Source organism: Sturnus vulgaris, chromosome 1 (assembly GCF_052056855.1).
Source record: "Sturnus vulgaris isolate bStuVul1 chromosome 1, bStuVul1.hap1, whole genome shotgun sequence".
Classification (NCBI taxonomy): domain Eukaryota; kingdom Metazoa; phylum Chordata; class Aves; order Passeriformes; family Sturnidae; genus Sturnus; species Sturnus vulgaris.
In genome coordinates, this window is record NC_142243.1 from 237,500 (window position 1) to 265,144 (window position 27,645).

The 27,645-nt window shown below is 47.7% G+C and overlaps 2 protein-coding genes and 1 long non-coding RNA gene across 7 annotated transcripts; 1 reads left to right on the forward strand and 2 right to left on the reverse strand.

The window, feature by feature from the left end:
- Positions 1-10,457: 10,457 nt before the first annotated feature.
- LOC148225015 (islet amyloid polypeptide-like) lies at positions 10,458-17,118 on the reverse strand. 2 transcript variants are annotated; one of them, XM_088170006.1, is made up of 6 exons: positions 16,806-17,118; positions 16,045-16,143; positions 13,651-13,860; positions 13,146-13,242; positions 12,873-13,007; positions 10,458-10,896 (listed from the first exon to the last, which is right to left on the reverse strand). In XM_088170006.1, exons 4-6 carry the CDS (start codon positions 13,223-13,225, stop codon positions 10,725-10,727), a joined length of 387 nt encoding a protein of 128 aa, XP_088026132.1. In that variant the 5' UTR covers positions 13,226-13,242; positions 13,651-13,860; positions 16,045-16,143; positions 16,806-17,118; the 3' UTR covers positions 10,458-10,724. The 2 variants fall into 2 exon arrangements, 1 of the variants encoding a protein (XP_088026132.1); XR_015805439.1 differs by lacking the exon at positions 16,806-17,118 and having other exon boundaries at positions 10,458-11,183; positions 12,873-13,009; positions 16,045-16,412.
- Positions 10,787-13,144, forward strand: LOC148225016 (uncharacterized). Of its 2 annotated transcripts, none has more exons than XR_015805490.1 (3): positions 10,787-10,925; positions 12,499-12,562; positions 12,767-13,144. It is a non-coding gene; the product is annotated as an uncharacterized LOC148225016 (long non-coding RNA). The 2 variants fall into 2 exon arrangements; XR_015805495.1 differs by having other exon boundaries at positions 12,776-13,144.
- A 3,316-nt stretch (positions 17,119-20,434) lies between the features above and the next one.
- LOC148225017 (nucleolar pre-ribosomal-associated protein 1-like) lies at positions 20,435-26,992 on the reverse strand. Of its 3 annotated transcripts, XM_088169896.1 has the most exons (5): positions 24,689-26,990; positions 24,479-24,595; positions 23,702-23,840; positions 22,806-22,999; positions 20,435-22,577 (listed from the first exon to the last, which is right to left on the reverse strand). In XM_088169896.1, exons 1-4 carry the CDS (start codon positions 24,692-24,694, stop codon positions 22,866-22,868), a joined length of 396 nt encoding a protein of 131 aa, XP_088026022.1. In that variant the 5' UTR covers positions 24,695-26,990; the 3' UTR covers positions 20,435-22,577; positions 22,806-22,865. The 3 variants fall into 3 exon arrangements, 2 of the variants coding, with proteins under 2 accessions (XP_088026022.1, XP_088025956.1); XM_088169830.1 differs by having other exon boundaries at positions 24,479-26,992; XR_015805412.1 differs by lacking the exon at positions 23,702-23,840 and having other exon boundaries at positions 24,479-26,991.
- Positions 26,993-27,645: the final 653 nt, after the last annotated feature.

A 27,645-nucleotide genomic window follows, 5' to 3' on the forward strand; every position in this document is an offset into this window, starting at 1 on the left:
AGAGCCTGACGCCGTCATCACAGGGTATGCGTGGCTGAGGGGGGGACAAGGTGATGCGACATTGCTCAAACTTGAGTGCACCCACACTACTCCACCCTACCTCCCCAACTCACCACAGCTCCTTACCTATTCCTGAAGGTTACCTGGATGGCATCTCCAAACAGGAAAAGGTCAAGGCTTCATCACAGGCTCCTGGAATACTTCCCGAGTTCTCAGGACAGTGCAAAACCACTTTTCTTAGCGAGGAGGGGTCTCACCTTAATAAAAGTGCAATGCCTAAAACACACCAACAGTAACGGACGCTTAGACTTGCACCAGAAATTGAGACCTTTACCACAAATAACTGCTTCTGTCACTGCTCACCTTGCCCACTTCCACCTGACAGCTGATATCCACCATCACTTCCTAAAAATAAAGAGAAAGAACAGTGCTGTAACACAGCCACCACTTATGCTTCCCCGACGAGGACAAACAGTCACCGACCTGCTTGGGGCAACCCCCTCACCCACAATGGGGCGCTCTGCTTCTGATTTAAACCATCTGCATCTGAAAGGAAGTTATGACAAAGGTTAAAGCCCTGCACAGCTCCAGAGGCCTTGTTTCTACCTAGGAAAACCATCCAGAATCCAAATATACTCTGCATTACAAATTTCAAGTCCCCAGCATTTATGCTTTTACCCCCACTCCCACACTGCGCAGCAGGGCAGAACGATCCCAGGCCAGACACGCAAACGCCTCTGACACAGGGGATGACAAACAAGGGGACGCAACAGCAAGAGAAAACTCATTCAGAAGAGCGACTGCAAGCACGGAGAGAACGAGGAAGGACACGGTCGAGATGAGAGCGACGCTGACCTGATGAGGCTCAGAGAAGCCGGCAGGAACAAGACGCTAACAGGACGATTCATTCCAAGAACCGCAAAGATGGATGCACGAGAACCCTACGCTCAGAATCCACTACCTATCTTCACACTCCTGCAAGTCCTACTCCACTGAAAATCGATCTCTGCAGTGCACAGCTGTCAATGGCAGCTCAGAATAAGACAGTAAAACACTTCTGATTGGATGCTTCTAAAGAGAGATGAGATTCTGATGCCTGTCCTAGCTCCCGACTCAAAGGTTTGATGGCACCGGCGCAGGGACAGGAAAGGTGGGAATACAGATGCTAAGAATGATGCTAGAGGTCCCAATAAGCCCCTCGAAGGACAAAGGCAAAAGACATGCCACACAAGACACACTAAAGACACACACTGCACGATAGACAAATGACACGACAGACACCAGGGCCGCTCTGCCCTGCGCACGTCAGCATTACAGGACTTACCCTTTATATGGCCAAAGGGCACACATCTTGGACACCCCCATCTCCAAAGCTGGCTCAAAAATCCCTCCCGCAGAGTCCCGAATCCACATCCCGCTTTCATCCTCCCTGTGGGCGGAAGCCCTCGACTTATCTCTCCGACGTCCGAAGATGCGAACCCACGGCAGTTGTAAAGGGAGGCCACCTCATCCTCTGCAATTTCATGTTCTCACCAGGCTGCTGTCACTCATGTCAGCCGCTATAAATGAAATCAACCATCAGTGTATGATCTGAGCAGCACCATCAGCCAAAACATGACAATTCTGCCGCTCACCATCTCCTGACAACACTGGAGGGCCACACGCAGAGCCTGACGCCGTCATCACAGGGTATGCGTGGCTGAGGGGGGGACAAGGTGATGCGACATTGCTCAAACTTGAGTGCACCCACACTACTCCACCCTACCTCCCCAACTCACCACAGCTCCTTACCTATTCCTGAAGGTTACCTGGATGGCATCTCCAAACAGGAAAAGGTCAAGGCTTCATCACAGGCTCCTGGAATACTTCCCGAGTTCTCAGGACAGTGCAAAACCACTTTTCTTAGCGAGGAGGGGTCTCACCTTAATAAAAGTGCAATGCCTAAAACACACCAACAGTAACGGACGCTTAGACTTGCACCAGAAATTGAGACCTTTACCACAAATAACTGCTTCTGTCACTGCTCACCTTGCCCACTTCCACCTGACAGCTGATATCCACCATCACTTCCTAAAAATAAAGAGAAAGAACAGTGCTGTAACACAGCCACCACTTATGCTTCCCCGACGAGGACAAACAGTCACCGACCTGCTTGGGGCAACCCCCTCACCCACAATGGGGCGCTCTGCTTCTGATTTAAACCATCTGCATCTGAAAGGAAGTTATGACAAAGGTTAAAGCCCTGCACAGCTCCAGAGGCCTTGTTTCTACCTAGGAAAACCATCCAGAATCCAAATATACTCTGCATTACAAATTTCAAGTCCCCAGCATTTATGCTTTTACCCCCACTCTCACACTGCGCAGCAGGGCAGAACGATCCCAGGCCAGACACGCAAACGCCTCTGACACAGGGGATGACAAACAAGGGGACGCAACAGCAAGAGAAAACTCATTCAGAAGAGCGACTGCAAGCACGGAGAGAACGAGGAAGGACACGGTCGAGATGAGAGCGACGCTGACCTGATGAGGCTCAGAGAAGCCGGCAGGAACAAGACGCTAACAGGACGATTCATTCCAAGAACCGCAAAGATGGATGCACGAGAACCCTACGCTCAGAATCCTCTACCTATCTTCACACTCCTGCAAGTCCTAATCCAGTACAAGGCATCTCTCCAGTGCACAGAACAAGACCTTTAAAAAAGACATCTCATCTCTCTTGAGAAGCATCCAGTCAGATTCTAATACCTGTCCAATCCCTTGGGTCAAAGGTTTGATTGTAGCAGTGCCAGGCAGAGGAAAGCAGCAATGAGAGATGCTAAGAATGATGTCAGAGTTTCCAAAAAGAACCTTGAAGGGCAAAGGGAAAAGACATGCCACACGAGACACACACTGCACGATAGACAAATGACACAACAAACACCAGGGCCGCTCTGCCCTGTGCACCTCAGCATCTTCAGATCTACACTACATATGTCCATAGGGGACTCAGCTTAGACATCCTCGTCTCCAAACCTGACTCAAAAACCCCGTCCAAAGAGTCCTGACCCCACATCCCACTTCCATCCCCCCTGTGGGTGGAAGCCCTCCACTTATCTCACGGACATCAGGGGATGTGAGCCCATGGCAGGTGTGAAGGAAGGCCATCTCATCCTCTGACAATTCCGTGCTCTCAAAGCGCTGCTGTCACTGATGTCAACTGCAATTAATGAAATCAAATATTAGTGCATTATCTCAGGAGCACCATCACCCAAAACCTGACAATTTTGATGCTCACCATCTCCTGACAATGCCTGCGCCCTCGGGCCACAGGATTCGGCCACACGCAGAGCCTGACACCGTCATCACAGGCTATGCGTGGCTGAGGGGGGGACAAGGTGATGTGGCATTGCTCAACCATGAGTGGACCCACACCAATCCACCTTACCTCCTCAAATCACCATAGCTACTCACCTCTTCCTGAATGGCATGTCCAAACAGGAAAAGATCAAGGCTTCATCACAGACTCCTGGAATACTTCCTAAGTTCTCAGGACTGCAGGAAACCATCTCTCTTGGCCCATTGGTGAGGGGGGAGTCTCACCTTTATACAAGTCCAAGCCTAAAACAAACCAACAGTAATGGATGCTCAGTGTTGCACCAGAAACTCAGACCTTAAACACAGATAACTGCTTTTGTCACTGCTCACAGGGCCTGTGGGGGCCCTGCCTCCGCTGAGCAGGAGACCAAAGCTTCACGCCTGCCCCAGGGGGGCTGCAGGGAGGCCATAAAGGCCTAAAAATGCTGAGGGGCTTCAGGGGTGGCCAAGGCACAAAGCCAAGGGCCGTGGGCAAAAGGCCCTGCCCTGCTTACAGGGTGGCCTGGGGGAGCTCCATTTCCCCCCTGGCCTGCACACACTGGGGCTCTCACTGTCCTTTTATAGGGTCGCCCCGCTCTCCAGCCAGCCAAAGCAGCAACAGTGGCAAAAGGCCAAGGGCAGCAAAGCAAAGACCCAGCCCTGCTTACAGGGAGGTCACCCAGCACACACGCAGTCAGGCACCTCCCTCTCGCTCAGCCACACTCGCTCAGACACTTGGCCCCTCCGTGTTCCTCAAGACACCCGAACCTCACTCGCGGCACCTGCATCTCCCTCGGTGTCCCCATGGCCCTCAGCACAATTCACAGCTCCTGCTTCTCCCTCAGTGAAACACAGGATACCTCATCTTGAAGCCCACAAAATCCACTGCACAGTAACTCAGCTTTCCCCTGCGACAACTTCATTCTGTCCCTCAGAAATCACCTCAGATTCCGCCCTAAAACGTCCTTTCTGAATACTATAGATTAGCTCTGGTTTATCCCGAAAATATACTTTACGAAATAATTCAGCTTTTCCCTGAGAGCAGTTCATTCTGTTCCATAGAATTTGCTGGAGATACTACCTTAAACCTCTCACTAGGACAGGCCCAACTGATGAAAACCACAGCTTCAGGAAAGTATCCTACAGCACTGGATTGTCTGATGTATCAGAGCTTCCACTTTCCAAAGACTGCCACAGGCAATTATTTTATGACAAGTGGAAAAGGATTATTAAATAAAAGGAGATTATTAGCAATAAGTCAAGATGAATTTTGCGATGTCCAGTCCCTCCAGACCAATTGGCAGAGATCCTCCACCAGGTCACCAAGAAGACTTACTTGCAATTTTCAGAATACAAAGCAGCATAGATCAGTTTCACATAGGAATTAATCAACTTTTTGACAATGTTCATTCCCACAACAGAAAAATGCGAGAGGTCGCTGGCTGTCCTCAGTAAAATGGCTTCCAGAGCTTGAAAGATTAACAGCATCTGCAGGACAGAAAAGTAAGTTAATATCTGACTTGAAATTATTACCTGAGCAAACAGTAACAACCGCCATTAATAAAAAGAATAACCCCCCTCCAAGAGGAAAGCTTCCACATATGAAAGTGACATTAACTTCTAGATTCTCTCCCAAATTAATGCTTCCTCTTGGAAAAGATCACTTCTGAGAGCATGTAGTTTCAAGAAACCAATGCTTCAAGTGATGGTTGCTCCCAAGTGGAGGAAAAAAATGAAATATGCTGGAAGAAAACATTGGGGCTGTTCCAGTCTCATAATTAATTCCTTCCAGAAGAATCCAGAAACCGTACAGCACCGGGGCTGTGCCCATTACAAACATCAGCCCCTGTCAGCAATAGGATATTGAGCAAAGGCTGTCACTGAACATGACACAGACAAAAACAATACTGAAAGGCAAAGAACAGCAAGTGATGGTTAAAAAGACATGCAATGCCATACTACATTGCAAGCAGTTAGCAATGCTGCACCAGCATTCACAGTGAAAAGCTGTTGAACTCTTTGTTCATTCATCATATTCTGATGAGGACTAATCGTGCCCAGCTGAAATGAGAAAAATGAGGTCAACTTTACCAATGGCATCTGAGGAATACTGATGTATAAGAGAGGTATCTAAAAACATTTACTTTCACTAGTTTACTTTAGTTTTGCTTTTTTAACTGCTTCTATTGATCTCCTTATTTCCTAAAAGGTATTTTGATAACACTTCAAGAACCCTAACAGCCTGATTTACACAGGACTATTGGTTGTGTGTGTCACTAAAGCCAGTAACACCCACAAACAGAAAAGAGCATCTGGCACTTGGTAGGTGCTTCTGCCACTGCTACTTCCAGGAAAAAAAAACAACAAAAAAAAAAAAAAAACCACAAACCCAAAACCATATTAGATTATTAAGAGTTATTTACACCACAAAGCATTTATTCACAGAACCGCTGAATTTTCTGAGCTGGAAAGGACCCACAAAGATCATCCAGTCCAACAATCGGCCCTGCACAGACACCCCAACAATCCCACCCTGGGCACCCCTGAGGGTATTGTCCAAACGCTCCTGGAGCTCTGGCAGCCTTGGGGGCTGTGCCCATTCCTTGGCGACCTTTTCTTGGTTCTTCTCCAGCGTGAGATTGTTGGGATTGCAGCTGCTAGTCCCTGAATTACAACCCCCATATGCAACTTATTTCACTTTCAGGCTTCCTTTCTGCATTGAGAAGTTTGAATATCTCAGCACATTCCACAGAAACTTTCACGTGTCCTTCCACGACATCGTACACGTGGGGCAACGGCAGCGTCTTGGCGACGGACACCAAGTTCTCCAGCCCTGCAAAGGCACAGTGTCACCCGGGGGCCGGCTCCGGGTAGGACACTGAGGGGCCGGGCCATGCCCCCGCCTTGCCCGGCCCAGGACCGTCCCCCGCCCCCGCCTTGCCCAGCCTGGGACCGTCCCCCCCCAGCATGCCCGGCCCGGGACCGTCCCCCCGCCGCCCATTCGTGTAGCCAAGGCTGGGGACCCCCATCCCGGCTTGCCCAGCCCCGAGGCCTGCCCCCCGTCTTGCCCAGCCCCAGGGACCGCCCCATCGGCTTGCCCGAACCCGGGCTACCTCGCCCCCCACCCGGCCTGGGGCTCTCCCCCCCGCCTTGCCCCCCCCGGGGCCCCCCGCCCCGGCTTCCCCGGCCCGGGGCAACCCCTTAGGAATGCCCGGACCGGGCCCCCCGCCCTGCTTGCCTGGCAAGTCCTGCCCGGAGCCCCCCCCCCCGGCTTGCCTGGACAGGTGCCCCCCCACCCTTCGGCTTGCCCGGCATGACCAACCCGGAGCGTCCCCTCGGATTGCCTGGCTTGCCCAGCGCCGAGGCCCGACCCCCCGTCTTGTTCAGCCCCAGGGACCGCCCCTTCGGCTTGCCCAGCCCCGGGGCCCGCCCCCCCCCAGCTGGCCCGGCGCGGGGCCCCCCCACTTCGGGGCGCCCCCTCGGCTTACCAGGCTTGCCCGGCCCGGGGCTCCCCCCGGCTTGCCTGGCATGACCAGCCCGGAGCTCCCCCCCTTCGGCTTGCCCGGCATGACCAGCCCGGAGCGTCCCCTCGGATTGCCTGGCTTGCCCAGCGCCGAGGCCCGCCCCCACGTCTTGTTCAGCCCCAGGGACCGCCCCTTCGGCTTGCCCAGCCCCGTGGCCCGCCCCCCCCCAGCTGGCCCGGCGCGGGCCCCCCCCACTTCGGGGCGCCTCCTCGGCTTACCAGGCTTGCCCGGCCCGGGGCTCCCCCCGGCTTGCCTGGCATGACCAGCCCGGAGCCCCCGCGGGGCTTGCCCAGCCCGGAGCCCCCCCGTTTCGGCTTGCCCGGCATGACCAACCCGGAGCGTCCCCTCGGATTGCCTGGCTTGCCCAGCGCCGAGGCCCGACCCCCCGTCTTGTTCAGCCCCAGGGACCGCCCCTTCGGCTTGCCCAGCCCCGTGGCCCGCCCCCCCCCAGCTGGCCCGGCGCGGGCCCCCCCCACTTCGGGGCGCTCCCTCGGCTTACCAGGCTTGCCCGGCCCGGGGCTCCCCCCGGCTTGCCTGGCATGACCAGCCCGGAGCCCCCGCGGGGCTTGCCCAACCCGGAGCCCCCCGGCTTCGGCTTGCCCGGCATGACCAACCCGGAGCGTCCCCTCGGATTGCCTGGCTTGCCCAGCGCCGAGGCCCGCCCCCCCGTCTTGCCCAGCCCCGGGGCCCGCCCCCCCCCAGCTGGCCCGGCGCGGGGCCCCACTACTTCGGCGCCCCCTCGGCTTACCAGGCTTGCCCGGCCCGGGGCTCCCCCCGGCTTGCCTGGCATGACCAGCCCGGAGCTCCCCCCCTTCGGCTTGCCCGGCATGACCAGCCCGGAGCGTCCCCTCGGATTGCCTGGCTTGCCCAGCGCCGAGGCCCGCCCCCCCGTCTTGTTCAGCCCCAGGGACCGCCCCTTCGGCTTGCCCAGCCCCGTGGCCCGCCCCCCCCCAGCTGGCCCGGCGCGGGCCCCCCCCACTTCGGGGCGCCCCCTCGGCTTACCAGGCTTGCCCGGCCCGGGGCTCCCCCCGGCTTGCCTGGCATGACCAGCCCGGAGCCCCCGCGGGGCTTGCCCAGCCCGGAGCCCCCCCGCTTCGGCTTGCCCGGCATGACCAACCCGGAGCGTCCCCTCGGATTGCCTGGCTTGCCCAGCGCCGAGGCCCGCCCCCCCGTCTGGCCCAGCCCCGGGGCCCGCCCCCCCCAGCTGGCCCGGCGCGGCCCCCCCCCACTTCGGGGCGCCCCCTCGGCTTACCAGGCTTGCCCGGCCCGGGGCTCCCCCTCGGCTTGCCTGGCATGACCAGAGCAGATGAAGTAATGCTTAAATGCTTATTAGTAATTAATTCATTATTAAATAAATGTATTTATTTTCTTTTTTCCATTACAGTCCATTCTTTTCCTGGCTCATTTAGCCCTGGACTGTGCTTGTATCCAGCCTTACTATGGCTAGATGCTTCGTCTCTGAGAGGCCAAGTGCAGCAACAGCAGGAGGGAGGGAGCAGAGCTGTCTTCTCAAGGGAGTACGGGCGGGAACAAATCTCACTGAAGGAAGTTTCTCAAGATGCTCTGGCTGATGAATTAACTAACGTAGCTCAGAATGAAAGTTGATTTGGAGTCTGAGGTGCTGGTGGTGTGGGGTTTTTTTTTACCAAATCTTTTTCTCTTTGATTTTAGTTTGAACAGTTCATACCAAATGCAGATGAGATTCCTGTCAACTAACTCTAGTTATCTTAAATCTAAGTGCTCATTTTCAGCTAATTGTCTAGACACTCTCTATCATCAGCGAAGAAATAGAGGCACTTCAGGCGTGATTAATCCCATCCTAAAATAGGTGTCTAAGCTGGGATGAATTGGAAGTAGTCTTCCTCCACCAAATAGCAGGAGAGCGCTGACAACTGGTTAGACAAAGAGGAGCTAAAGACAGGTGAGATGGTCCCCCTCTTTTCTCTCTTGGTGGTTTCACTGACTTAGGAACCGAGTTAGATTTTTCAGTATTTGTGGAATAGTTTGATTGTGTGAAATAGATGCTGGTATCCAATCCACCAGATTCGAGAGTGTGTGAGGCAGAAAATAATGTACCCAGTTTCACTGGTCCTGTGCATGGACAGCCTGTGCTTTGTTAGTGTTTGTCAAATGGTAGCTGAAAAAACAAAATCTGGTGCATAAAGCGTGGCTCATATTCCGGGCTGGGATCAGCCTAGAGATCAGCAGCTACCCACAGGGAAGGCTCCACTTCGTTACTGCTCTGTACAAACAATCTCGCAGTGACACTTCAAAGCTGTCCTCTCTCTCATTTGTTTTCTGAAATATAAATATTCTAAATGAAAAACAAATTAAGCGCAGTGTGTGCAGCGTAACTCAAAAGTAACTGGAATGGAAGGCATTTCAAGCCGGCAGAAGTATTAGTTCAATGGCATATAAACGGTTTTCTCAATAAAATTCAGAATTAATATCCATTAGAACTTTAATGAAGGTTGAAACTTCCCTCAATAAAGAGAGTAATTAATAACACTTTTTACAGGAGGAATCCTGTACTTTTTATTCCCATGCATTTTTTTGTGTGTGAAATGAAGTGAATATGCCATTTAACATTAAATTAGCAAAAATGTTTCTATTTCGAGGTATACTTTGTAACGGAAACAAACCAACTGAAGGCAGTTATTGAACTTTCATTTGCCTCTCCAGAACTAAGGTTCTGCTGAATGTTTTTCGTAATTGGACAATAATGTTTTTCGGACAACAGTGAACCCTTCACTGAGGAAGTGTGGACAAAACAGCCATTTCTGTGAAATGAAACAGCTCACCTCTATGAAAATTTGCTTAAAATTTAAAGGAACTTAAAGGTTTTTAAGCCTGCCCTGATTCTGGGCTGAGATAGGAGAAAATAATGCCGTCAGATTCTCATTAAGGTCTGCCCATCTCTGAAATATTTCCCCTGGATTTTGGTAGCAATTTAAGTATGCCAGTGGAAAAAATTACTGAGTTTCTATGATGTGTTTTGGTTCTTGAGCTACTCATTGTTTTTTCTCTTCCCTTTGTTACTGTAGTTAAGGAAAGGAATACCCAAGGACGGGAGTTTCTCCTAGATTGTATCAGAGCTATCTCTTATTCATATTTATTATACTTACATATATTATTATACTTATTATGCTTACATTTTACTGATATCATCTTAACATAAGAACTGCAAATCCTTAAAATCCCCTGCTCAGTAGGCACAGAAGTCTGTGCTGCAAGACCACGTTTCCTTGCTTGCTGTATGTTATAGTGGAAACAGGCCAATCAGTTAACTGCATAATTGTCTGATTATGGTGCACAATGCAGCATCTTTTCTCATCTAGTTGTTCCTTCAACTGTACCAGACAAGATGCTGTAGATGTTTAAAAAACAGAAGATTCTTCTGTTTTACTTTCATTAGGACATAACTTTTGCTAGCATTCTGATATTTATTGTTCTTTAATTAAGGCGGTTTCTTTCTCTTACCAGACTGTGACTATAAAGACATACACATCATGGGTTATCTTTTTCATCCTTATAACAATAATAATAATAATAATAATAATAATAATAATAATAATAATAATAATAATAATAATAATAACATTGTTGCCATTACTTTTCCATTTATTATTGTGACAGATTTTTACAAAGGATTTTAACAAGCAGATTTCTGGAGTTCTTAATGGGGTTGAAAGAATAGCCTATGCATGTCATTGTACATGCATGGTGGAATGATGAACATAAATCACATACCCCCCCACACACACAGAGAAAACAAGGCACTGGTAAGACTCTACAAGTAATAAATGACCGAGAGGTTGTTGATACAATAAAAACTGAGCTTCTAGTGTCAGCAGCCATCTCCAGAGCCTAAAGCTGTGCGTGGCTCTGGGGCTCTCTGTCCCTCTTTCCGTAGGTGTTGGAGCCCACGTTGGTGGGCGGGTAAAGGGCCCCGGCGCTGCCGCTGGAGCGCACCAGGAAATCGGCCAAGGGCTGCGTCACACACGTGGCCGTGTTGCATCTCCTCTTCTCCAGCTGGTGACTGCCAAGGTGAAACAAAGACAGCCAGCAGTAAGTCAAACAATGAGCCATCGAGTGTGCCACTTCTCATAGTCATTTGAGCTCTGCTAATGTGGGAGTTCTTTTAATATGTGCACAAATACAGGAACATTAGAATCTTCCCACCACCTACTTTGTTCCTGAAAAAAATCCTTGTGCTGGGTGCTATTATCAGTTTTAATGATGGAGGTTATTCAAATGCAGAGACATGAACTGTCATATGTCGTTTTTATTGATATCCTGCACAGCAGTTTATGACATTTAGAAGACCTGTAATGATAGTATAGGTGAGACACAAAGTGAAAGCAATAATTAAATGTTTAACTTTCAGCTGAACTTCTAAATCTATTTAGAGCTCTTGCTGATATCATGAGGATTACTAACATAATGATGATCACTAACATTTATTCAGTTCTCATGTTTTCACAGAATTACATCCTGCTCTCACTGAAGTGAGTGGTAATATTCCAGTCCACAGCAAGTGGATTAAACCCAAAGACTCTTTCTCCCATCTGCACCACATATCATGAGAAGTAGCAGGCATTGCCAGCTTCTGCCAACTGCAGAATCACTTAGGATGGTCTTTTGCTCTGTCTCTCTTCCCACTTAGCTCTGACTAAACAGAGGTTTCACCTAAAAAAAAAACCTGCCACATCTCTTTTGAAACACCAGCAAATTGAAAGTTCTGTTGTGGTGAGAGAAAATCCTTTGCTGAATGATACTTTAAAGAGTGTCCGAGGAAGGATCCGTATCTAGAAATAACATTTTATGATCTGAACCGACAGATCATTTACAGAACTCCACGTAAAACCTATGTAGCACGAGGTTTTTTTTTAAATTGCAATGTAATGATTAGCTTGGGTTTTCAGACTTGTTTCTTAGATTACTGTGTTCTTCCTTCAAACAGAAATACTTGCTCGCAGAGATTGCCTACTGAGTTGTTGCATATTTTCTTGGACTTCTTCATGCTGATATGGCATGAATTAGATATCACTTTGTGGCTAAAATTTACTGTGAAGAGCAGCTATATCCCAGTTTCAAACTCTGAGCAGTTACCAATGTGTTCCTTTGCTTACTGATTATTAAATCTATCATCTAAAATGTCATATAACCTTTTGAAGTTATTTGTATTGATCTAATAATACAAGAGGAAAGGCAGCTATGAAAGGAATGTCTGTCTTATACAGGTTCTTGATTAGTAGATAGGCAGCAGTTCTTAAGCAATTAATATTTTAAATGTGTAATTGCATTACAAGAAAATTGTTGCATAGGGCTTTATATAACCTCCCATTGACTTTCATGGATATTTCTTTTGGTTTTATTCAAGTCCTTACCACACAAGGTTCAAATAGCAACTGGTTCTCACAGAGGTCCTGAAATTGAATTTATAAATAACAATATATTTCAGACAAGTGAAATTCTCTCAGAATCAATTTCTTCTTTTCCTTCTTCTTATGATTAATATTTAATTATGTGATTTTAAAATTGCTTAATTACTGAAAGCATTTTTACCATAAAATAATTCCATTCCAGTAGAGCTGCAGTATTATTAAGAAGGGTATGTTTTCTTTTCTTTCCCCCCCAGGCTTGGAAATCTGATGAACTTTTTAAAAAGGAAGGCGCTTGCAAAATGCACCTTTCTTCACAAGGTAATGTAGAGTTTGCAGCCTCTTTAATTTAAGAAAGTTTATAATCGTAAAATGATCAAATGATTTGAAACAAAGTCCCTGGATTTCACTTTCGACCCTAAATGCTTTGATCTTTTTGTTACAGAAAAGCTGATCTTTATGCTTATAGGAAAGCTCTGTTTAGTAGAAGGATATTTTAATATCTTTTTTTTTTTTTTTCCTGAGGAAAAAAAGCAGAAGCAAAGTCTCTCAAATAGCAGGATATCACTGGAACAAAGTTTGCTTCATGATTCAATCTGATATGGCTGGAAGAAACAAGGAAAATCAATACCTTTTTGTCTTTGCTGGTGGTTGTTCTGGCATTTCCTCACTGAGTCCTGAGAGTGTATTGTGTGACATTACAGGCAACATCCATCCTTGTCTCTTGGAAGTACCATCAGATAGATCATCAGCCAGAGACAGTAATCTCTGAACAACAATAAAACAGTGAGCTTGAATAACTCTATTTTTATATTATTTAAGACATGAAAGCAAAAGCAACTCATGCAATAATCTGAACACCTTTTTCCCTAAAAAGAAATAAACATGATTATTTGTCACTCACCCCTCAATAGGTGTAGCTTCCAAACAGCTCAGAGTGACAGAAAGTGCAATGAAGAAAACTGACAACTTCAGGTTGTGCATCTTCCCTTCCAAACTTTCTGAAAAGAACAGTGATTCAAAACTGAAAGCTAACCCAAATACTCTTCAGCACATCCTATCACCGATGCCCATTCTGTCCTAAATCAAGAGCAATTAGTCTTTTTCACAAGCTAGAGTGAGAAAAATGATCCCTTCAAGTTTAGTGACACAATTCAGTTTCAGAAATATGGCTCTCAGCAGTAAATGCTCATTTTCCATCCAGTAGTTTCAATCCTATCCCTTATCTCTGATTTGCGTTTCCTGACATATCCCAGTCTCAAATTCTGGTCCCCAGTGTAGTTTACTTTAAAGCTGTCTTAGTCTTTTCCTGAAAAAATGCTCTTGATTAATAATAGGGGATATAGAGCTTTTCTAAAGGCGCATCTTTTGCACTGCAGGGAAAGTAAGAAAAAAGGCAAAGTATTTACCTTTTTGTGGTCACAGATCTAACTGGAGAAGCCAGCAAGCCCTCTTGGTTAGCAGGAAGTGTGCATGCAACAATTCCACGCTTGCATCTGGCTCTGGAGTATCCTTCTCCCTCTTCCTTTCTGGCAAGTCTCACGACTCTTATATATCCTCGACACCTTTCTCAGCTCTGACATCAGGCAGCACAGAGAGACTGTCGTTAATTCCAATCCCTACAGACAGAAAGTGCCCCAGAGAGGAGCAGAGGCAGGTGGGTCATTATTGCACTAGTACATCAGTAAATATTCTCCTGCTGTATGCAGAATGCCCTCGTGAAGGTACTGCAAGAGCATATTGCACATCAGAAATGTAGCCTCAATTTTACAGCTCTGATAAGCTGCTGTGGTTATATTCCCTGTGGGTGTTTTCGTGGGCTAAATAAGGTAACAAAAGTCACAAAGAAAGCCAGAGCAAATGAAACGCCAGGCCACTGGTAATTGAATACAAGAAAACATGTCTCAGAAAAGATGGAAAAGTTAAAGTTGTGGAGGTTTGCTGTACAATATAGATAGAAAGCAAAGGTATCTGAAGGGATAAAAGCTGTATGATGAATAAGAAAAGAGTGAAAGTTATTTAAATTGACAGATAGAGTTCTCATTCAGGGTAACACGGTAGAAATCATGCACATTTTTCAGTCAAGTTTAAATGTCAATGAAAATTCTGTCGCTATGAATGTAAAATCTCATATTTTAAAAACCAGGTGGATTTGTCATGAGTGAAAATTGAGTCAATTAATGCTTTTCAGAAGGCAAAGACTAGGATTAAAAAGCCAGGAAATGTCAGAAAAGCCAGAAAACGTGCAAATTTATTTCTCTAGTATGCATAAAGTATGGTTGAGGGAAAAATGTACAGCTTTTAATAGACTAAATCCAGTGTTGACGAAATATCTAATTGCAGATTTCCAAGGATACAGATTAGAACCATTTACCTCTGATTTCAGTGGAAATTAGGCAAATCACTTCCCCCTCCCTCTCCCCCCCCCAGAAGTGTGAGAGCTGGAATCCTTCTGCAGTCGACTTAATTTTCTTTTCCTCCTCTCTTTCAGGACAGGAAGAATCACGACTCTCCTGGCATCTTTGCCAAGAGCTGTGGTGTTTGATCAGCCAAAGCCCAGCGGCTTCAGCACCAGAGGTCTGAGCCTGGAGGGCTCCTGGTGCTGCCCGTGCTGTGGGCTATGTCAGAGGATGCAGGGTTCCTCTTTGCCTCCCTGCTGGGATTAACTGCCATGGGAATGTGGGATCTGGGTGAAACTCCAGCTCTCCTGGTGTTCAGGGGAGCAAGGTCTGAGGGACTCCTCTCTGGGGATGTGCGGTGAAGGACTGAATAGTGTGGAAGGAGAGTATTTATAAACTGTATCACTGTTTCTCCCAAAATTGGGGTGGAGCACTGATGGGGGCGGTTGGGTTTGGTCTGGGCCTGTTATTCTTTGTGCAATTTTTAAATTCTCTTGTATGATTTACTGTCCGGTATCTTTCTAACAAAAGCTGACATAAATTTAGATTAAGGATTAGAACTTGGGTCCATTCATTGCAAACATTTGACAAGGCTGGAGGACTGGGGTGGTGACTGCTCTCAGGAAAGGTTACTTATTAATACTGTGTCAGATTTCCCGCAGTGACTGTCAGGCCTGCATGGCTGTGAGTTCGTGCTCTTCTCACTGGGGAAATAAGTTCAGCAAAATTAGAAATTTTAGAAAAATCCAGCCAAAAATTCCACCTCTGTACCCCCTAAGTTTTCCCAGTTTTTCCCAGCTAGGAGCTGCACAGAAGTCAGGCAGGGGAAGTGACAACAGGGAACAGCTGAAAAATTCAAAGGCACAAAGAGGAAAGGGGAAAGGTTTCAGAAAACAATTCTATGGTCTAAGAATAATTTCTGATTCCCTACTGAGAAGAACACGAACTCACAGCCATTCAGGCCTGACAGTCCCCTGCAGTGAGAGCTCAGCACACATCCACAGAGGCAAGTCCAGCATCTTAAATGAAAAAATAAAAATAAAAACCAGAAGAAAAAGGTGATTTCTTTTGCTTCAGAGTTATTTCAAGTTCTTAAAGCCCAAGCAACATTTGCTCTTGATTTTGGTTGGGTGAATCATGAGCAGTGGGCACGGGTCATGCCATTCATTGAGCAGAAAACCCGGGGTCATTTAGAGGGGACACAAGAACTGTTTGTGTAGCGACCTCCGGCTGCAGAGGGGCAGGAGAAAGGCCAAGGGAGCTCCCTGGGGCCACCAGGGCCTGTGGGGAACAGAATGGACGCTTGGATGACCAGTGGAGGTGAGGAGTGGATCTGAGTTCATCTACAGGGAAATAAGGAGGGGATACTCTGGAGTGAAAAGCTGAGGTGATGAGTTCACCCACCTGGGCACGAGTTGTGTTTGCACAAAGTGGGAACAGAGGTGAAGGTCAATCCAAAGTCGATCCTGCTTGACCTCTGAATTCCAGGATAAGTTTTACAAGCTGCCAAATGAGGGAGTAAAAATACACAAAAATGAAACCGAGAGCATTCATGAGGTTCCTGGGAGTCCATTACACTGTTGTCATAGAATTCTTAATGAGTTTTGAGCTTTTAATGACAACAATTCAGTACTTTCTTTGGATTAATCACTGTGTAGGATTTGGGGTTTATCTGGATTTTAAAGGCGTCGTGGTGGCCCTGACACTGCTCAGGAGCTGGTAGGAAAAGCAGGGTCAGAGCTCCTGGCAGGCACAGGGTGTTTTTCCCAGAGTGGACTGTGGAGGAATTGTTTGGGACTTGGATTGTCCCTCTGGGTGATGCCAGTTGCTGTGATTTGTGTAATTTCATACATTTAACTCCCAATACTTCCCAGCCCAAGGGCTTGAGCTGACAGGGCAGCACACAGATTGTTCTCTGTGCTGTGCCCCGATTTGGGGTTGGCTGTCAGCTTTGCTAGCTCCCGTGAATTATGCCCATAGCCCCCAATTCCCTGCTCAATTCCCACTGCCATAACCTCACAGCGCCTCATGGAGTGGGGATATACTGTGGCAGGAAGCTCAGCAGCATCGGCACGGGGACAGGTGTATATTCCAAAGAATTTGCTGTTTCAAACCCTCATCCCCCAGCCCCGCCGATGTCCCTGGGGGGCACTTGACAGAGTTACCTGGATTTCAGCTGATTTCACCTCCCCGAGCTCGGGCTCCAGGTGATCTTTTCAAGCAGGAGAAGGCAGGGGCCGGAGGCGCTCCTGGCCCGTGCCGAGGCAGTCCCTGGGGCCACGAGAGGACATGTCTCCCTGCAGAATTTCAGTTCTTTCCAGAGCCTCAGCAGTGACAGAGGAAAAAGAGGAAGATGAGGAGGAGGAAGAAGGGGGAGAGGGTTTGAGAGGAGGGGAAGCCCAAATCCGTGCTGTGTGCGGAGCTCCGACAGCACGCTGCAGCCCGCAGCTCAGTGTGAGCACGGGGCAGAGGAGGCGATTTCTGGGCATTCAATCACCCTGAGGCGGGCCCGGCACCGCCCCTGCAGCACCGTCCCCAGCACAGCTCGGTACCGCTCCGGGATCACCCGGCCCCGCCCCCGGTGCCGCCCGGGACCACTGGGGACCGCCCCTAAAGCACCGCCCCGGCCCCGCCCGGTCCCGTCCCCGGGACCTCCGTGCCCCGCCTCGCCAAGCCCCGGCTCCGCCCCGAGCCTGCCCGGGCTGCGCCGGCACCATCGCTGGCGGCCCCGCCCCTCTTCCCCGGGCCGAAGCGGGCTGAAGGAGATGTCCGCACGATTGGAAACGCCGCCGAAAATCGCACCCGTGGGATCGGTGTCGGCGTCGTGCGCAGGCATCCCACTAGAGCGAGCGGGCTCCTTGCTGTGCCACCCTCCTTTTGCAGCCAGAGTTAGAAGGTCGGGGAGCGACACCCGAGCCGCCATCTTGGGAGAGGCAGGCGCGCAGTACCGCGCTCTGCCCACAGGGTGGCGCTTGGGAGACAGGCAAGGGATGGAATCAAGGAGTGTCCCAATCCTTGAGGAAATCCCCCGGAATGAACGCCCTAAAAAACCCCGACCAGAACTGAGAAACCTTTTCCCGCCATTTTTCATTGATTTTTTTCCCCATTTCTCTCAGATTTTTTCCTCAATTTTTCAAGCATTTTTTCCCGCAATTTTCGTGGATTTTTTCCTGATTTTTCCCCATTTCTCACTGATTTTTTCCCCCATTTCTCACTGATTTTTACCCCCCATTTCTCACTGATTTTTACCCCCCATTTCTCACTGGTTTTTACCCCCCATTTCTCACTGGTTTTTCCCCATTTCTCACTGGGTTTTTCCCCATTTCTCACTGATTTTCCCCCCATTTTTCATGGATTTTTTCCCCTATTTTTCGTGGATTTTTTCCCCATTTTTCCCCGTCTCTCACAGATTTTTCCCCCCATTTCTCATGGATGTTTCCCCCAATTTTCATGGATATTTCCCGATTTATATATATAAATCATCTATTTTTTAATATTTAATTTATATTCATAATCTATACATATTTCATATATTCAGTTTAATTGCTATTCTATTTATCATACATACAATATTATTTTATTATTCATTATATACATAGATTTATATTACTAATGTTATTTCTATTTTATCTATATCCATCTATATTTGTAGGTTCATAGTTTTTAATATTATTTATTTAAAAGCTCTGCCTCTAACCAAATAGAAACAAAAAACTCGATTATTTTAAATTATATTTGAATATATTTTTCTATTTAGTTTTCATATTTATATCTGTAGATTTATATGTCTATATTGTGTATTCTATATTTATATACTATTTAATGTATTTTTTACTAGTATATTAATATACTATATGCTATTTACATTCTATTATAAATACTATTTAATATAACATATTAAAATCGATAAATTATTTATATTACATACTACATACATGTGTGATAAATGTGATTCGTGCTAATTAAGTTGTAACTATATTTACAAAATTGTATTTAGATCAATAGAAGACAATTGTTACAGAGTGAGAAGGGGGAGATGGGTGAGACAGGATAAAAGACATCTTACAGAGGTTGGGAGTCAAAGAAGGAGGTTAGAAGAAAGTCAGATAAGAATAGTCAAAGGACGAAGGTCTGATAAGCGGCATCTAGAAATACAGCTTCAACCTTGAAGCTGTCAAAAATGGAATGATCCCAAGCATGGGACTTAATTAAAGTCATGTTATGGAAAACATCTGCTCAGTCACACAGGGCGCCTGCGCTACCTGCAGGTCACACCTCGGTCACTGATGAAGATGATGGGCCTTCACGGGAAATAAGACCCTTAAAAAGATAAGAGACCCCCTAACCCATTAGTAGAGCATGCGCCGTGCAGTATAGTTACGTAGATCTTAGGAATAGAAACTAGGAGGAGCTTTCTAGAAACTTTTGTAGCCTATAGTATATAAGTGGGATTGTTAGCCTGGATGCTTTGATACGTGAGGAATGGCGAGCCACTCCCCGTATCCCCGGTCGGAGGGGGGCCCCTCCCCGGTCGGTTTTGCTTATGCTTTATATGAACCTCAATTATACTAAATTACTTACTGCCAAAATTTGTATATTCTTAAATATATACACTTTGATTGTTTCATCTCCAATACTTTGTCATCTCCAATACTTTGATTGTATTCATTTTGTTACTATTAAAAACTTACTATTAAATTTAATCTTGTTGCTTGATAAATTGGGAAAAATAGAACATCATTCATAACACATGTATTTTATATTTATATTTATTTCTATATATTTATACTTACATATATATATGCATATATAGTTATAATAATTTTATGTCAGTATCGATTTTTGCATATTTGTATATTTTTGCCTATATTATTTATATTATTTATTAAAAACCCTCCTCTAACCAAATAAAAAACAATAAAACATTCCTTTTAAAGTCTAAATATTTATATATTTCTATTTTCATAACAGAATATAATGTAATGTAATATATTTATATATTGGTTTCTTATATTTGCTTCTATATTTTTATTCTTTATCTTTTCTATTTACAGTATCTATAAAAAAACCCTACCTCTATCCAAACACAAACCAATAAAACATTCCTTTTAGACTATATTTAGCTGTTTTTTAAGGTTCTGTTTTTCATGCATTCTACACCCACCCCTCCCTCTCAATGTTCTGGCACCCACCATGACCCCCCCCCATGCCCGACTCACCTGCTCCTCCAGCGCAGCCCGGCTCCCTCTCCCAGGGACCTTGGGGTGCCCCAAACCACGTCGGAGCCCCCCTCAGCCTTTTTTCCTCACCCCAAAGAAGGCACAGAACGACTCCAACTGCCCTGGACAGCAGCAGGGCACTTGACTGCAACCCCTCCCATGTGTCCATCCCACAGAAAGTGACTCTGCTGACACCAGAAAAGGGAGGGCAACCCCCACAAGGGCTGAAGTTCCTCCCCAGCCCTGCAGACACAGGGGACAAGGGGCAGAAAGGAGGAGGGGCAGCAGAGAAGACAAGGGAAGAAAATCAACATCAAGGTGCACGATGAAATGGAACCCCCCCTAAAAAAAAAAAAAGAAGAAGAAAAATGAAAACGAAAAATAACCAAAAAACGAAAAGAAACCCCTGGCATGCTGGATGGGCAGCACAAGAGGGAGGGATTAAAAATGAACAGGGACAGTGTCCTGGTTTTGGGCAAATTTGGGGGAAAACCTCCAGAAGGAGCCCCCAGACAGCAAACCCCACGACTCCTCCCCCCCACCCCACCGGGTTCGGGAAGACTTTCCTCGGAGAAGAGTGGGAGAAAAAAACCTCTTTATTTAACAAGCAAGACACTCCCCAGCACAGGGAAAAAAGACAACACCAGCTGACAAAAAACTCTTTCACCGTTCTGAAGGGATGACGAGTTCAGTCTCTCTGGCGAGTGGTCGCCCAGTTATCAGTCTCTGGCGCTTGGGAATGGCTGCTGCAGGTGACAGAGTGTAGACTCCCGGTGTTTCTTGGGGTTTCCCAGGTCCCCGTCCGGAACAGGTTCAGATGGTATCCAGGAGAGGGAGGGGACGGGGTGGAAGAGAAAACAGTCCAGGGAAAAAGTTGGACTGCCTAGCTGAACTAACTAATAAGAAAAAAGCAAGGGCAGAGCGAAGGAAAGAAAAAGAGGCAGAAGCGAGCAAGCAGGCAAGCAAGCAAGCAAGCAGGCAAGCAAGCAAACCGAGCTAAAACCTCTCCTAAACATAGACATAAACATAAACATGGGGGAGGTGAGCCGGCTGATAACAAGACAAAACAAAGCTTCACTCTCAGAGTCAGTCCTGGAAGCACAGGACATAATACCAAACATAATCAGGACACATGATTGGAGATAGAAACACCATAACATCACCCTAGGACAGACAGTGACCGGGACACAAGGATCCCAGGGGAAACAACGGCACAGGGAGCACCACAGAGGCACAGAGAAGGACGGAGAAAAGACAGAGAGTGCCAAACACACAGCAAGGACTGAGGGGTACCATGACAAAGAGGGAACCCAGGAGCCAGAGAGGAAGCGAGCACAGCCCGTGCGGGGCGGGCAAAGACGGGCAAGGAGCAGCACAGGCACGGAGACAGAGAGGCACGGCCAGCAGGACAGAGGCTCACCAGGAGAGGGGCACAGGAAGGGAGGAGCACCGGGCAGCGCTCCTTTAGGACAAGAATATTCACACACACAAGCAATTCCCTCATTTGCACCTCATTCTTATTTCACACACCGCCCCCCCCCCCCCCCCCAATAAAAAATTCAGCTCATAGCACAGGCAGCTCTGGCTTTTCCCTGCACAGTATTTCTACCAGGGACCTGGGCACAGCACGCGGTCGCGAGTCACCTGAATCAATCCTGATTTAACATTTCAAAGCTTCTCCTTCTGGCACTGCACCTTCTCAGACCCGGGCTGCCATGTTCCACTCCCCTCATGGCCAAATTCAAGAACAACTGTTGCCATTCTGCAGAGAATTCCCAATATGACTCACATGTTATCAGTGGGCAGAAAACTCTTTGGGCTTCAGTTCCACCTCTCACCTGTTCCACGTGGAGGGAGGACAGGCATTTGTCACACATCACAGCAGCAGTGATGGATCAAGGCTTTTTTTTTTTTTTTTTTGATTGAATAAAAGGGTAAGAAAAAACAAACCAGGTCTCATACAAATGTCCTGAAACACCATTAAAGCTTTTTAAACCCAAGGAGACCATCGTGATTCCTGACTTCAGTCTTCTATTCATACTGGTTTTGGCATCATGAAATCAATCAGAGTCTTTTAAGAAATACTAAATCATCATGACTAAACCCCGGGCTCCTGGTCATTTGCACTTACAGCCCCTTGTAGGAAGCTCTCCAGCCTTTTTTTCCCATCCTACGTTGGACAGAGGATGGCTGTGAACCGCACGCCTCCACACAAACAGTCCTGCCGGTTCCTCAAAAAGTTTAAAATGCCTGTGATAAAAATGATAGAAAGTAATACTGCCTCTCAGACTGTGCAAGAAATGGGAAGTTGGACTTTCAATGTCCCACTGAGAGATGCCAAATAAAAGCTTCCCCATGAGCTCGCACAGAGTAGTAACATTTCTTGGACGAAACTAAACTAAGATTTTTTTTTGACCAAACAAGATAGGTCTGTATGAGAACAGCTCAGGAGGCTTTCAGGGCTCGCAGTGATGCTGGCAGAGCACAGAACGTTAAAGATGAAGTCTTAACTCCCTGAATTAATGCCCTGTGGTAGCCAAAACTTTTTGCAAAGACACATAAGACTTGCTTCTCCTTGTTTCCGAGTTCCCAAGCCGTCCTGTAATTCATCACCTGCACTAGTGCAGACCAATCTGCCGTGGGCAAGGAACAGATCCGGCTCCTGAGCTCCAAGCCACGTGTCCCCGATGGAAACCCAAGTCAGGAATACAAAAACACCTGTGGAAGAAAGACGAGAGAAAAATCAGAAGACACAGATATTCTTCTATTTCCACACAGAAATACCGAGCCAAGCTGTTTACCTCTGGGACTCTGTTTTCAAACAGCTCCCCAACTCTGTTCCTAGATGGAAAACGTGGAGTGGCTTTGCCCATGCAAAGCCAATGAGCCTCCTCACAAGAAGGAACAAACCAGTTTCCTGCTAAATCAGACACCTGGAAATCTCACCTGTCACATGCTGTCATGGACCAGCAAGAGGGATCAGCATCCAGGCCCACGTGGACTTGTTCATTCCTGGCTTCTAATGCAGCAGGGACAACAGCACTGAAGGGAAATGATCACGTCTTCATTTAAAGAGAACCCAACTTCTTCATCAAAGCCATCACTGTCCTCGATCAGGACATCCACCATATCCAGGACATCTAATAAGTGAAGAAAAACATCAAAGCAAGAATCCAGACTAACAGGAAAAACAACAGACGTAGAATGCAACACTCCAGGAATACAAGGCATCTTTTTAATTCTTTTTAATAAAAAAAAAATTTAAAAAAAGTATGAAAGCCACATTTGTCACACAATACAACGTTAAGTGCAACCCCTAAATTACAGCTGAACCTTCACTCTGCCTTTCAATGCTGCTGTCCAGCACGGAGCAGCTGTGGCTGCTCCTGGATCCCTGGATGTGTCCAAAGCCAGGCTGGACACTGGGGCTTGGAGCAGCCCGGGCTACTGAAAGGTGTCCCTGTTCATGGCAGGGCTGGAACTGGATGAGATTTAAGGAGCCTTGCCGGCCAAACCACTCTGGGATTCCATGACTCTGTCAACAGTCCCAGGCAGAAGGGCTAGATTTCCATTTGAGTTCAAAAACGCCGCTGCAAGAGCATGAAGAGAGATTTCAAATACCGTTCAAGTGGCACAACCACGGCAGAAATTACTTTCAGAGGTAAAGCGGCAACTTGGCAATTCCACTTCGACTTCTGATACCAAGAACACGTGGAGAGCTGAATCCTGGAGGGCCCTTACTTAACAGGATTGCCAGAGTTATCCATCCCCAGTTTGCTGATTAGGGCTAGAAAGTGTATCCCCAAGTCATGGAGTTGGGATGTTGACAGGTTACCACATACCATCAATGTGAGAGACGGGGATGCTGATGTTATCAGAGTCCTGTTTAAACAGAGCCACCTGGAGCGTGCTGGCTGCCTGAACCAGGTCTGCTGCCTTGTCAGTGTAGGGACAGGGGTTGGTCACCAGCTTCAGCAGGATCTGTCAGCAAAGGTGGGGAGAAAGGTAAGTGCACCTGCTGGCTGGCAAGTGCAGGGGAACCACACGGTACTGAGAACGACCACGTGCTGAAAGCTGGGCAGCTTTTATGAGGACAACTTCCATAGCACTTCTGCAGGATTCTGTCTACAGTTCCTGCTCTACAGGCCACACTGATGGAAAAACAAAAACCCACCACAACTTGGCACCTAGATTGCGACCACACACCGAGTACCTGGGCAGACCACAGTGGAGGCAAAGCACTGGGCATTCAACATCCTGAAGAGTAAACAGCAAGTGTCACCTTTCCTTGTCAAGGACCACCATCTACTGAGCTCTGATAATGTCGGCACCTAAAGAGGAGATCAAAGCTACCCACACCTACACCACTCTACCCTTACACCAACAATGCTGTAATAACAGCTGATCTTTTTGGATTTCATTTTCCTACAAATCATTTGGCTGCCCTCCCACTGAACACAAGAAGGATGCCACCTCCGTATAAAGAATCCCAAACAAGGCTTTTCTCAGAATTCATTCGCTGGTCTTTGACAGGTTTCTCAACAATAGCAACAAGACCTCCAGTTTCCACTAACACTATTCTTTGCATTTTTTTATCCAGCTGATTTGAACACCGTTACCTTTTCCAAAAACTGAATCACTGCTTCCTTCTGGTCTTCTTTTGTATTATCCAAGTGCTCCAGCCAAATTGAAAGCTCCTTCCACGTGTCCTCAAACGCTCCACTGTCACGTAAAACCTGTCCAGGAAACAAAGGAGGAGGTGTGTAAATAAACCTCAAAACACCTAAAATACAAAACCCCGAGGGATGCAGATCTTTTTCTATAGTTACCTTCATGCTTCCTTCTTTTAGGAACGAAAAGAAGAGCAGGTTGATGAGGAGTCGTATCTGCCGCTCTCCTCACCCTCAGTTCAAGAGGCTCACTAGGGGGACTTCAGCTGCATAGTGGACAATAAAAATCCTACTTCTGTAATTTTTGGAAAGCAGGTTATACTGCTTTCAGAGGGCCGTACAGCTTTCTATCATCACAGGCAGTTAAAAAAAAAAGAAAAAAGCACCTTCAAAATAGCCTGTAGGGGAGTTTTAGAAAACTACCGATGAAACAGAGGAAAATCATTGCTAAATTAAACCTGAATCAGGCTACTTGTACTTAAAGCAATCAGGCAGAGGGATGAACAGTCACATAAATGAGCAGTGGGCTGTGACCACAGCAAGGTCCAGAGAGAAGTGCAAGTTGCTGGGGGTGGTGAGGAAGACCAACAAGTCCCACACCCTAGAGACAGGCTTTGACGTGCCTAGAAACTTCCCCCCGCTTTCCTGCTCTCCAAATTCAGGCCCTGACTGCGAGCACTCAAACTCGGTGACCCCGAGCTCCAGCTCTACAAGCAAGAAAGGAGGAGGGAGAAGAGGAAGGAATCCGAGTGACACCAGGGTTCAACTCCCTCCCCCTAAGGCCCAGCAAGAGAGGAAACCTTGCCCAGCTTGCCGACCCTGGCACCTACGTTGGACGACTGCAATTACACAGGATGAATCTGTGCCTTTGCTCCTCTCCACACATCAAATACAAGGAAGCCATCACAACTCATTTGTTCTACAGTTACTCCGTGTACAACACCAGCAGATCTAAAAACAACTGCTGCTCACATCAATCTGACAGGGTAATTCTTTTAAAGCAAGAAAACATGAAGGAAAAAGGATTCATTATAATATAAGCGACTATTTTTGGCAGGGTCTGGAAACAGAAATGCACCTGCAGCTCTCACAAAACCAGGCAGGAACAGAATGTGAAATCCAAAAACGAGCCTTCAGTTACATGGCACTGTGCAGAAAAGTAAGTCCTTACCATCTATTCTTAGCAGCCTTTCTGCTGACGGAACTGCCCCAACTTCCCTGTTCCTGCTTTCCCTTCAGAGAAAATGCAAAGGACTGAAGTGGAAAGTGGACACAGGAACAAGTCAAGCAGTCCATGTTCCCACCTGGCAAAAGAATCCAAAACCATCAGAAAAACGGCACATTTTGAGCAGCTTTCGGTTGAGACATTCATTGCTGGGAGACCAAGTGAACCTGCCTTTAATCCCTTGCAAGGATCAAGGGCCACTAAACCCTAATTCAGTCACTGTAACTGGATTTTTTTCTTGGCAGGACAGTCTGGTTGCATTTATTCCTTATTCCTAAGGGTAAATCTCTACCCCTCCTTAGGTAACTAAAGGATGTCCTCTTTGAATAAGGTGCTAAAAACAGCAGCCTCTGGTGTCTGGTGGACTTCGAGCTGACCAGCTTTTTCTCAAAAGTCAAATAACTAATTTAAATATGCAGAGGGGGATGCTAATTTTCAAGACAAAAAGTACTCCTTGCATCAAAGCTGGGATCAGACAATAACAGAGAGGACTACTCTGCAGGGCCAGAGGAAACCGGAGAAGACTTATGAAAGGCTAGAGTGCTGAAGTACAGATTAAAGAAACGCTGATAAAAAGTAAAAATCCAAAGCAATATCTTCTTGATCAATGTCAAGACCTTTGCAGGCACCAACTGCACTGATTTATTACAGTATCAGAATTCATTCAGCCTCGGGGGGGTGCGTAAACACGACAGACATTTTCTTTGCTCTTTCATCAACTGCTGCAGTGAAGTCCGTTCACAGCATTGATTTCTGTCAAATATTTCGTTACTAGCCGGTTATCTGACAGCAAATTTCAACAAGAGTCACAGGAAAGGAGACTGGTGACCACACAATCCTGCAGCAAAGGTAACTGCTTCAAGAAAAAATCGTACAATCCTGAAATTTCAGGCCAGTGGGATAGAGTGAATATCCTGATATTTCAATTCCAAAGCTTACCTTAATGGTCTCGGACTCCGGGGCTTGGAGGGGGGGTCGGTTCGGAAGGGCCGCCTCCGGAGGAGGGGATCCCGGGGGGAGTCAGGGGCCCGGGGAGGGGGGCGAGGCGGAGGGAGAGGAAAAAGAGGAAGATGAGGAGGAGGAAGAAGGGGGAGAGGGTTTGAGAGGAGGGGAAGCCCAAATCCGTGCTGTGTGCGGAGCTCCGACAGCACGCTGCAGCCCGCAGCTCAGTGTGAGCACGGGGCAGAGGAGGCGATTTCTGGGCATTCAATCACCCTGAGGAGGGCCCGGCACCGCCCCTGCAGCACCGTCCCCAGCACAGCTCGGTACCGCTCCGGGATCACCCGGCCCCGCCCCCGGTGCCGCCTGGGACCACTGGGGACCGCCCCTAAAGCACCGCCCCGGCCCCGCCCGGTCCCGTCCCCGGGACCTCCGTGCCCCGCCTCGCCAAGCCCCGGCTCCGCCCCGAGCCTGCCCGGGCTGCGCCGGCACCATCGCTGGCGGCCCCGCCCCTCTTCCCCGGGCCGAAGCGGGCTGAAGGAGATGTCCGCACGATTGGAAACGCCGCCGAAAATCGCACCCGTGGGATCGGTGTCGGCGTCGTGCGCAGGCATCCCACTAGAGCGAGCGGGCTCCTTGCTGTGCCCCCCTCCTTTTGCAGCCAGAGTTAGAAGGTCGGGGAGCGACACCCGAGCCGCCATCTTGGGAGAGGCAGGCGCGCAGTACCGCGCTCTGCCCACAGGGTGGCGCTTGGGAGACAGGCAAGGGATGGAACCAAGGAGTGTCCCAATCCTTGAGGAAATCCCCCGGAATGAACGCCCCAAAAAACCCCGACCAGAACTGAGAAACCTCCTGCCTCTGTATGAGTGCAAAGGGTGTGCAAGGAGTGTGCAAATAGTGTGCATTAGCAATCGATCGGCAGGCATTGGCAATCGACCGCCGATCTAATCGA